At 35.6% G+C, this 12,033-nt stretch overlaps 1 protein-coding gene across 3 annotated transcripts in view; it reads left to right on the top strand.

Annotated features, from left to right (window-relative positions):
* Positions 1-7,807: 7,807 nt before the first annotated feature.
* Positions 7,808-12,033, top strand: part of LOC144980846 (uncharacterized) — a 46,043-nt gene continuing 41,817 nt past the window's right edge. For all 3 annotated transcript variants that reach the window (XM_078928710.1, XM_078928711.1, XM_078928709.1), the window contains exon 1: positions 7,808-8,359. In XM_078928710.1, the coding sequence (XP_078784836.1) occupies positions 8,341-8,359 (19 nt within the window). In that variant the 5' untranslated portion in view covers positions 7,808-8,340. The remainder of the gene's footprint in view (positions 8,360-12,033) is intronic.

The following is a 12,033-nucleotide window of genomic DNA, read 5'->3' as shown; positions in this document are numbered from 1 at the left end:
GAAATGTTTCTTGTTAAGTACTGACAACATTGTGTTGTGAAATCATGAATGTACAGATCATAGCCTCTTTGATAAAACTGGAAATATGCTTGTTAAGATTTATGTTTTGCTGGGAAATGCTTCTGCTTCTTTCTCTCTCTCTCTCTCTCTCTCTCTCTCTCTCTCTCTCTCTCTCTCTCTCTCTCTTTCTCTCTTTCTCTCTCTCTCTCTCTCTCTGTTGGGTTTTTTTTTTTTCCCCTTTCTTTCTTAAATTTTTTTTTTTTTTTAGAAGTGTAAACTGCAATTCTTATTTGTATGATATTTCATAAAAGATTTGTGGTTGAAGAGGGATAATGGAAAAAAAGGTGATATACTGTATGATTTTTTAAAGTTTTTATTTTATTGCCATGGCACAGATTTAGTGAGGATGTAGTCGTGTGTGCTAAGCGGTTCTGTCAATAATGAGGCTCTGGAAATCTGTTTTTATCGAATCCTGCTACTCTACAACAGGGATCATGATAGCTGAATTGGTAGAGGACTCGCTTTTCACACAAAGGGATAATGGTCCGAGATTGATCCCAGGTGGTCAACACACTACACACTACACACCCAGCAGTGATTAGGTAGCTGGATCTGTTGTTAAAGGCCAGCAAAGAACTGCTATTGTCCGTTTAACGGTATAGAAGCCAGCCGGTATAAACCCTGGATCCATGGGTCCAGGACGACTGCTTTGTCAAATGTTCCCATGTCTAGTACGAGTTTCTTGACTTGGACAGTGACATTCATTATTATTTGTTTTGATAACTTTAACATATTCTAATTTTATTATGTGGAAGCATGTCTAGCATGGTGATCACTCTGATAGATTTACTATTAGGAATTTGCACCGATATTTATTTTATATATTGTTGTCAGTCTTTAAAAAATGGCTAAAATCATTGGAATCATTCTATTTTATAGGTTACTTTTCTTTTCTTTTTTATTTTTTTTTATTTTATAAATAATTTTTGTTATCATGGATTATTCCTGTGGGGTGCTGGTTGGGGGGGGGGGGGGGGTGGGGGGTTGTTCCAATATCACATCATTGTTTTTCTCTTTTTGACAAATCTTACAATAGGTAAAAAATCTAATCCTTATTTATTTTTTTGGAAGAAGCTTGTTTCTGATTTATATATATATATTGATAAATAAAACTGTGAATCAGGAATTTTTCGTTATATAGTTTTATATAGAATATAATATTGATGTCTGACCTGTATGAAATGAGGATTCCTTTATTTACTATTCAGATTCCATATAAAGGGAGATGATTGATGTCCTGTATAATAAACATGTAGATGGCAGTTTTTTTGTGCAAGTGTCGAGACATGAGGTATCTTTGCCCCTCGGGTATTCTTTACCTTTGTTTATTTGGAGCATTCTCAACCTTGTTACAGTTGTATTCCCCCTTGGCAAAAATGAATATATCAAAGTAGAACAAACTACCAAAGTCAAAACACTTCTTCAACCTATAACAAAAACAGTTAAAACGTTTATGCATCACATTAACGTCCCACCTTTTAAAAAACAATATTTTTTTATTTTCTTAATTTTTGTTGGGTTTTTCATGACTTCCGTTTCAGTATTTTTCATACATGGAATTTGTTTTGGCAAATATACACTGCCTTTGTACATATAACCGTAAGATAGAGGATTTGGTTATCACTCCTATAGAGCAAGGTGAGACATGTCATTTACTGCAGAATTTGTTTCCGGGTGTTTGAGCAGAACTCTCTTCTAGTGAAAATAAAACGGTGGTAAAATCAATATCATGTCCCACTGTTATCATTAGAAGAACTTTATAAACTCAATGCCACTCTCGCTTTTTAGAGAAGTTCAACTAGCATTGCTGGGAATGATGCTCTCTTGAGGATAAATTAAAGACATTTTGATTGGTCAAAAGCTAAGGTGAAAATGTCTTATCGAAATTAGAGGGAGTAACAATTAAATTGGCAAATAAAAATACAGATGAGCTCCATATTTTAAAATCTGAAATAATTTCCTCATTGTGCATATTCATTGTGTGAAAGGCTTCAATAATTTCATCCAATTGTTAGGCTTTTTTTTGGTACTAAATCTCATCGCTCAAGTTTTGCCTTTCATTTATAATTTAAAAAAAAAAAAAAGACATACTTATTAATTGCTATTGCTGGTTGGCTTCTTTTGACAGTATCTTGTATGTTTTCCTCCCATTCTTTTGACAGTATCTTGTATGTTTTCCTCCCATTCTGTTGATTTTAACATTGCAATGATTGTGATCTTTCAAACTCATTTATTCTCGTTCATTTTGTTTAGGGTTTGATTTTTTAAAATTCTGATTATTATTATTATAATTTGTGGCTTTCATACTAATGAATACTTATCCATTTCTGAATGATTGTACCTATTCTTTGGCCTTTCCGAAACTTGTCATAATTTATTTGAAAGTTCTTTTTAAAAACGTCTAATTTATTTATTTATTTATTTATCCTTTTTTTTATTATTATTATTATCATTATCATTAATATTATTATTATTATTATTATTATTATTATTATTATTATTATTATTATTATTATGTTTTTATTTTTTAATTTCTTTTTTACATTTTTATAATAGCCATTAGCTCTTTATCAATCTAGTTGATTATTGCAATTATCCATATTTTATTCGTTTCTGAACTCTCATATTTCTTTTATTAAATCTTGTGTCTATTTTTGTGTATACATCCTGTGTGACAGTATTGGTTGGTATTTTAAATATTTCCAAATGCGCTATGATAACGATGTCTGTATTATAATTACTTGTCTGTGTAATATATATATATATATATATTATATATATATATATATATATATATATATATATATATTATATATATATATATATATGCACCATTTTTCAAAAGCATATTGGCTTTGTGTTATTTGACTGAGTTCAGCACCCATAGATTATAACATTCCACTCTTTGATGATCAAGAATACATTTGGAACTAGGGTCTGACCTCTGACTTATGTTTAAAAAAATGTGTGTTAGGATTGGATTCATTTATTCATCGTTGAGATCGAGAGAAAATTTTAACTTAGCCCTTTACAGGTGGGGTTCTATTCTACACCAACCCTAGACCATCTCTTACAGTCTTCATGACAAGAGCGTTGATGGTGTTGCAATGGGGGGCTTTACTATAGTCAAGTCACTTTATTGTTACAGCTCTGTTGGTGAAAAATGCTGAGAGATGCAGTTCTTATCGGAGAAATTATGTTTTGAAAGTAACTCAAACCCAAAACCCACCGTTTTTGCGACGACACAGTCCAGAAACTTCAGAGCATCCGCATTGTGATGCAGCCGCTGGGTGAGGGGGGGGGGGGGGGTTGCTATGTTACACGAGTGCTGGATAGAATTTTCGGTCTCAGACCATCATATCATAGTAATGTGAAACCATTAGAATCTGATGCTTTGTCGTTAAAGGGTTAAAAAATTGATATCGGTGGTTAATTTTGTTGTTTTTGTTTGTTTCTTTTTTTTTCACTGAAGATGAGAATAATAGTTTGAATGTTGTGCGTACCAGTGTGAATGGAATGCATCGTGTTGCAGTAAATAATATAATTTATCCTTTGATGAGATCAAATTATTATATCTTGTACATAATGATTGATATTTTCAAAAATAATCTGATATAGATAGAACAATTTAAAATCCATTTGTTATGCCTTTACTGTGCAGTGTGAAAAAAATAGTATATTGAGATTTCGTCACAAGAACTAAGCGCTGCAAATTTTATAGCTTTTTCTTTTGCTTCTCCGAGAGTCGTATATTCTCACCATAGCTTTGTTAAGTATATTATTATTATGTCATGAAAGAAGTGGTAACACGTTTTGAAGGGTTATGAATAGGATTTTTGTAAGACACGCAGATGCATGATTGAAATAATATATGAAGAGCAGTGTGTATGTTTTAAACATTTGGTTAGCCTTTCTCAATACTTGCTTATGTATGAATTGTACATGTTGGTCTGCATAAAGGTAGATTGGGTCTGAGGTCAATTCATCTCAAGCTATAAGTAGGACAGAATGATCATATTTGGTCCTATTGTAATGGTTGGAAGTTATCATTAAATACGAGATGGCCCCTATAATCTGCCACGCACTCTAGAAATAAGCCATATTTAAACTTTTGGCTAGAAAACTCGTTCTTCAAATATTAGTCAATGATAATGACCCTTGACCTTAAGCAGGAAGTCTCAGATTTGAGTTCTTTTGCTAGGCTGAAGGTAATTTTAACCGATTGATATTTGGGAGATGAGTTTTCAGAGTACAGCAGTAATATGAATTTGTCCAAAACAAAACTAGGATTTACTATTTTTCTTCATGAAATCCTCCTCGTAGGACCTCATCTCAACAAATCAACAGTTCTGTAATACTGTGTGTGTATTCTTGACCGAGTGAATTTTAAATGGCCACAGTCTTACTCATGGGATAATATGTGTGGGTTGTATTTTTATGGAAACATTGATCGACCTAAAAAAATTTTATTGAAGATTTTAATTTTAGTCTCTTAATAACTAAAATAATTGACAATTGGGACAACAAATTTTCAAATGATTATTGTTATAGACTCACCAAAAAAAAACTCGCAACAAATGATATATTTTGCAAGCTTTTAAGTATCTTCCACAAAGTGGGATCCTGTGCTTGTGTCTGGAAAGCAAAAATAATTATGGTCGGTCAATGATGGATGGTTTAATAAATTTCAAATTTATTATTTCCGTGTCTAAAATAATTAAAATGAGTTTTGTCATGGCTTTTTTTTTTTTCATTATGTACCTGCATTTCGAGGGACAATAAATATGTATTTCTTATTTGAGATTGGATTTGTGGTTTTTTTTTTCTGTCTAGCTGTATGTTTCTTTCACCTTTTTCTTTCTTTTTTCCCCCATATGTCTGTTGTCTGTCCTTTTTCTTTTAGCGAGAGGATGGTGGTGACTCCCTAACACTAACATTTGTTTTTGTTTCCTTTATAGTGGCTTTTTATCCTGAATGCTAGAATATAAACCTCTGGGTGACCTCAGACGACTGGGTGGGTTTCGTGACCTCCCATAGTGGGCAGAGAGGTACTTGCTGTGTCTTCTATCCCCTCTTATCTGTTTTCCAATTGCTTTCTGTCTTTGTCTTGGAGTGAAATTGCTTGGTTTTGTCCTGATCTTGGCCAGTCTTTGACTGAGAGGGAAACAGTCGAATGTATAGTTATTGTTTTGGGAGATGATATTTTTTTTCCTTGTAAATCATCTCTCTGTTATGTACTGTTACTCTTTTCATTTTTAACATATGATTTGTAAACATTTGAGTGTGTTCCTCTTAGTGGGGACTGTGCTTGTGTCTGGATGAGACTTTTAGGTGATCTCAAACTAAGTATAATGATAGTGTGCTTTTGGAATTTACATCTGTTTCCTATTTGAACCAATCCCCCTTTGTCTTACCTCTTCTTGGATGCTTTAATTGTAATTCTAGAATTTTTTACTTTCCCATTTTCTTCCTTTTTACTGGCGCTGATATGACCTAAATGTGTTGAAAGCGCCGTAAAACCCTTAAAAACAAAAAACAAACGACCTCAGACGTAATTAAAAAACAAATTCCGCAATGCAGCACCGGAAATTGAGCTAGGGCGAGGTGACTTGCTCAAGGCAGGTGATCGAACTCGGCACCTTTTGGGTACGAAGCAAAGACCTATCACTGTGCCACGCGACCCAAACATCATTAACGTGTTGTCTATACAACCACAGGGAACAACTACAAAGGACATCAATTTTTTGGAGTTGGGTCTCTTGACCTTTTTTTTGTTTTTGGCGCTGAAACGTCCTCAAAGTGTCGCAAAAGTAAAAAAATGAAAGACGTGCACATTTTTACGTTACAACACACGGAGGAGCTTCTTGAAAAGGCCAACGACTGGAAATTCGATTCAATAGTCTGATGTCACGTCGCCCAGCAACAGTGGCCATATTGGTTCTAAACAAAGAAAATCATTACTTTTCATTCTTCATGCTGGCTAGAACTTTTCATTCCCTTTTCATATGCCTAGTGATCAGAATGTGTAAAAGTCAAAACATGATCAAATTTATGGGGTTTTTTTTTTCTCTGGTAACGCTTTTATGCTCGCCGGAGAAATATTTCATACGGGCGTCCGCCATTGTTCCGATAGTTTAGAGCCAGTGCTACTGTTACTAAGTTACCATGCGTCATTAGGAAGGAAGTGACGTTACGACTGCTGAAGAGTATAGTGGCCCAAAGTTGTGAAGTCTGCATCCCACAATTCTCCCGACAATCATCCGGTTGTTGGAATGAGTGATTGTGTGACGTTGATATGGCTCTATTCGTCATTGCAGACACATTTCAACTTTGTGATTCAACCAAACATGTCAAAGGTCTTTTCCTCGCGATTGCTTTATATTTTGCTGATTCTTCCTATGTGCGGCTATGTGGTCTAGTGGAATGGCACTCGCTTTCGGATCAGAAGGTCCTGGGTTTGAGTCTCGCTCGGCCTTTACTCGCATTCTCTCACCGTACTCAGGTGTAAAATGAGTACCTGGCCGTTAACAGTGTTGCCTTTGTCCGAAAAAAAAAATGTAATATCGCATTACGTGCGGCTATGTGGTCTAGTGGTATAACACTCACTTTCGGATCGGAAGGTTCTGGGTTCGAGCCTCGCACTCGGCGCATAGTTGAGTCCTTGGAAAAGGCTATTTACTCACATTCTCTCATCGTACTCAGGTGTAAAATGAGTACCTGGCCGTTAACAGCGTTGTCTTTGTTGAAAAATGGTAATATCGCCTAACAGGCGTCATGTCCCGTCCTAAACCAATAACAAAGACCCGAGGACGTCAACTTCATTCCATCTATATTTGACATGAAAATTAACGTGTCTTACAGTTTAGATAATCATTGGGGCCTACGTACGAGAACAGAAATAATATCTGATCAAGTCTAAGAAGCTGCGAACTTTGATAGAAGAGTCTCTCAAGTCTATTCAAATCTCATTCTATACCCGAGGATGGCCATATAAAGATAGTAAAAAGCATTTTCCAAGGACACAATTATGTGCCACTCAGAGCTAGATTCGAACCCAGCACCTTAAAGTCCGAAGGTGAGTGTCATTTCACAAGACGACGACATAGTCACATAGTCGCAGAAAATGTGTGGAGCAGGCACTTATACTTATATCAATAATGATAAGAAATTTAGGGCATGGAGAAGTGCCAGATGGAAACAGAGGATAAAGGCATCACGGTGTCGGGGGAACCAACCCCGGGGGTCCAATTGATACAACAACACCCACCACCGCCTGGCTGAGAGAGAGAGAGAGAGAGAGAGAGAGAGAGAGAGAGAGAGAGAGAGAGAGAGAGAGAGAGAGATGCACTATCATTGAGACATCAGTATTTTCCCTAAAACCCAACAGAAGACAAGGTACGATATGAGTTACTCATTTAATTGTAACGTAGCTGCTTTCTTTTTTAATGGTCTAGAATAATTCTAGCCTATGCCTTTTAACGCATTCACTGTTGAAAGTAGTTAATAAGTAGTATATTTAAAAAAAAAGAGAGATGACGCTCATTTGTGGAAAAAAAAAAACAAACCCCGAATGAAATAAAAGCAAAAGCAAAAACAAATAAGCGAACAAATTGATACAAACAACAACAACAACAAAAAAAAAAGAAAATTTAAAAAAAAAAGACACCCCCCACCCCTCCTCCCCACCTAACCTTTGAATTTTGCATCACGTTTCAGGGGCAGTCATTTTCATGGTTACTTCCCCTACACCAATGAACCGTTACATTTTGCCAACAAACACCTGCCAAGTACATACTGTTGTAATGTGCAAACAACAAAGAAAAATAATCGGGCGGTTTGAAAGAGAAAGATCAATGTAAATTCAGTGGAACCATTCTAGAAGAAAATAGCGAGAGATAACGAAGATTAGCAGGGTCAAAGTATAAATAAATAAAATAAATAAAGCCCTCGTCACCTCCTCCTCAAAAAATACCCGAGTTGTAATGTTAGATCCTTGTCACGTGACAAATTGTTTAACTTGACGCCATATTCTGCTGGGTCAGTTTATGACCATTGAGTTTTATTGATGTTGTGTGGCAAAAAACGTGTATACTTTATTCAGGATTTAAACGCTAAGAAATTTGTAAATCAAAAATTTGTTGTTGGTTGCTTTGAACGGATGAAAGTTGTCTTGTTGCACGTACAGTGTTTGGTCTGAGGACGCGGAATTTACTGTCATCAACAAACCACCGACTTCGTGTGACACGGAAGAATACTTCCTGCATTTCTGGCATTGTCAACATGCCGGTACGAAAAGAAGGTGAGTTCTCTGGTATTTCTGACATCTTCGGAATTTCTGAACATTACCTTAGAGTTGGTCCAAAAAAAAAAATGCCTCAAGTTATTTCTTTTTATGTTTATTTATTCGTGAAGTATAGAAAGGCGAGAGTAACGAAACGCAAAGGTGAAGTTGTCAATTGTTGTTTCACTTCTTTTTCTTATTTTTATTGAGTCTGAGTCTTGAGTCATTGATATTGTCACATTTCAAATTTCAGTCAGTGACACATTTGCTTCAAATGTATTGTCAATGATTTTTGGTCTCAAATCGCTAAATGTTGGATTTAGAACTGAAACAACGAATGCCAGTCGATCATTTCGCGAACGGTAGCCAAACAGCAGACGACTTTTTCGTCTCTAGTCTAGACTCCACTCTACAACTACAAACTCTGGCCATTACTGACCCTGTCTGAAATCTCATTTTATTTTCCATTCATTTACATTATCTTATTGTTAGTTTCACTCAGCACGAATTTTGTAGAAATAAAGAGGATGCGTTGTTGCGTTAACGGGTAGATCATACAAGGTGCAAGGTCATCATAGTCATGGAAAGCGAAAGTAAATTTCTTCTTACCCAAATCATTTATCAAAAATCAAAGGCAATAGCCAACTGTAAGTTACATAATGACTATGACAATAGAGGTGTGAATGTGGCTCTTATTTTCTTAACACGTTGGGAGGGGGGTATAGTATGTATGTACCTGAAAATGAAACGGGATATTTTTCACTGATGTGAACAAGGATGTATTGCTATTAGCTACCATTACAAGTATTCAGAGAAGTTCCGTTTAAAAAATGTTGACAAGAGACAAGCTGTGTGGGATCATTTGAATTCATCATTCATTCCTATGAAGTGAAATTTTCCTGGCCAAACGTTGTGCAGCATAATAATCAATGGATTGGATCTAGTTGTAGGAGGCCACAGGGTTCTTGGTAGTACTAGTAGAGGAAAGTTCTAGATACAATGAAGGAAGTGGAGGATATTACCTTGTCACTGTCTTATACTATACTCTGATCTTGATTGGGAAATGCTTTTTTAATGATGATGGTGTCTTTGTTCCCTTTTTTTGTTTGATTATGATGATAACTGTGTTATGGTTAAATGTAAAATTGCCTAACAGTAACAGTAAAAGGTGTTTTATGTCTCATTCTACATACAGAAAAACACTGTTTGTAAAGTTAAATTCAGACACCTCCTTCCACTATGTGGAATGCCCAGTTTTGAGAGACTTGAATTAAATACGTTCACGAATGCACAAGAGCAGATAAAAGGCTGTAAAAGCCTACATAAATCTGGACTTATATCATATCATATCATATCATGTTAAGTGTTGATGTTGGCAAGGAACCCTTGTAAGACGTTTTGAGCACGTTTAGTGGATATTGTGCTATATAAATGCTCAAGTGTTTAAAAAGTGTGACATTGAAACTAAACAGAACTGTAGGTAAAATCCCATCGAGGTGGTGAATGTCTCTCACATGGAGGAAAATGGGAAGGAGTTCTTTTGTTTTCATTCATTTCTATCTTTTGTCCCTTTTGAACTTGAGCTTTTACACAGCGCAATATTAACGTAACATGCTCAAAGCGCTTTACACAGAGTCCCTAACCATCAGCAACACATAACATGTAGGACAAAACATGACGCCTGTAAGGTGATATTATAATTTTTTTGACAGAGACAACGCTGTTAACGGTGAAATATCATTTCACACCTAGTACGGTGAGAGAATGTGATTAAAGAGCCTTAATTTCCAAGGACTCAACTATGTGCGTGGGACTTGAACCCATATCCTTCTTATCTGAAGGCGAGTGTCACACCGCTAGACAAGTCGCTTTTTCTCTTTGTTTTTTCTTTTACAAAAAAATGTATTCTTTAATGTTTTGTGCCGTGGTGAGACTCAAACTGTAGGACTTGCGAGTCTGTAGGCTGATGTCCTCTATCAATAGCAGTTCGGGTCCCGAGTTGGGCATTTCCTAGGTGATTGTGAGTGAAAAGTGAGAAACGGTGGACTGTCTCTGACAGTGGGGGATGCGAAGGTGGAAACGACAGCTGTCTTTGAAAGCCGAGGAAGGTGGTGAACAATTGTTCTGTTTGGCATCATATTCTGTCTGAAAAAAATTAATTGTAATATCGCCTATTAGGCATCATGTCTCGTTCTACATGTTACGTGTTGCTGTTGGTTAGGAACCATTTGTAAACCACTTTGAGCACGTTAAGTGGATAATGCGCTTTATAAAAAGCTCATTTTTTGGCTTGTTTTTATTTACTTAACTTCTCCTCTTCGTTCCAGAAGGCACATAAGGCCTCGATCTCCTGTTTCCATTCTACCCTGTTAATGTCTGTGTTCCTCAACTTTGTTGTCCAACCTACAGCATTTCTTTGTCTTTCAACAGCACATCGCCAGGCAGTTTAGTATCTTCTGAATTTTCTTTTCTCCTTGGGAGCCCATGTTAATGCCATCACGCTGTCCTTATCCGATTCACTTTTTAGTTTGCAGCCGATGTATTTCCATCTTTCTTCAGACTTCATCAAACATTGTCCTTTTCCCTTACTTACTTACTTATCCTCTTGGGTCCTTGGTGGAACATAAGGTGCCTTGGTCGTCTTGGCATTTCTGCAGTGTGGTGTTTTTTACTTGGTGGGTTGCTGGCCCAATATACGACCCTCCCCAATTTCTCATTGTAGACTTGGGACCAGGCGATGGCGGGTTGTCCTCATCCCTGCTCTTTCATATATATATATATATATATATATATATATATATATATATATATATATATATATATATATATATATATATATTTGTTTTTTTTTATTTTTAAAATTTTTTTGTTTGTTTTTTTTGTTGTTTGTTTTATTTTTTTTTGTTTTATTCATTTATTTTTTTAAATTTTTATTATTTAAAAAAAAAAAAAAAAAAAAAAAAATATATATATATATATATATATATATATATATATATATATATATATATATATATATATATATATAATATATATATTATATATATATGGAATACATCTATCATTCTGTTGTCTCCTTTCATTATTTTCCACATTAAAGATCCTCAGGAGAATACTTTGGAAGTGTCTAACTGTTGGCTTTACACTTAAATCTTATTTGTTTGTGCTTATGTTTCTGTATCTGTGTTTGGAGCAGGCACTTATGTTGGTAACAACAAGATATGAAGTGAGTAGAAAAGTGCCAGAAGACAATAGAGAATAAAAATTTTTTTCGCGGCGGTGGTGGGGTTTGAACCTGCGACCTTATTGGTACGACAACTCCGCCTGGCAGGTGAGAGCGTGGCTCTACCGTGTGAGCTATCCACGAACACATAAAAATATTCGTTTCAAACCCAAAGTCATTACTAGATCCCTCTCTCACCCACTTCTTGAGATCGCCGATTCGTTCACCACCATCGCGAAGTAATTTTGACCAGCAGTTAAGCTTAATAGCCAATATTCTCATCACAAACATATAACATAGAAATGATTGAGACATTGAGTATGCTCCGGTGTATGGGGTGAATTTTTAATTCAGAAAAGTGAGTGGAGCAGGCACTTATGTTGGTAACAACAAGATATGAAGTGAGTAGAAAAGTGCCAGAAGACAATTTTATTCTCTATTGTCTTCTGGCACTTTTCTACTCACTTCA

The sequence above is a fragment of the Berghia stephanieae genome, chromosome 10 (genome assembly GCF_034508935.2).
Source record: "Berghia stephanieae isolate SIO BIC M18660-M18661 chromosome 10, UCSD_Bste_1.3, whole genome shotgun sequence".
NCBI lineage: Eukaryota > Metazoa > Mollusca > Gastropoda > Nudibranchia > Aeolidiidae > Berghia > Berghia stephanieae.
The sequence above is the reverse complement of the archived record's forward strand: the minus strand, read 5'-3'. Positions and strand labels throughout refer to the sequence as shown.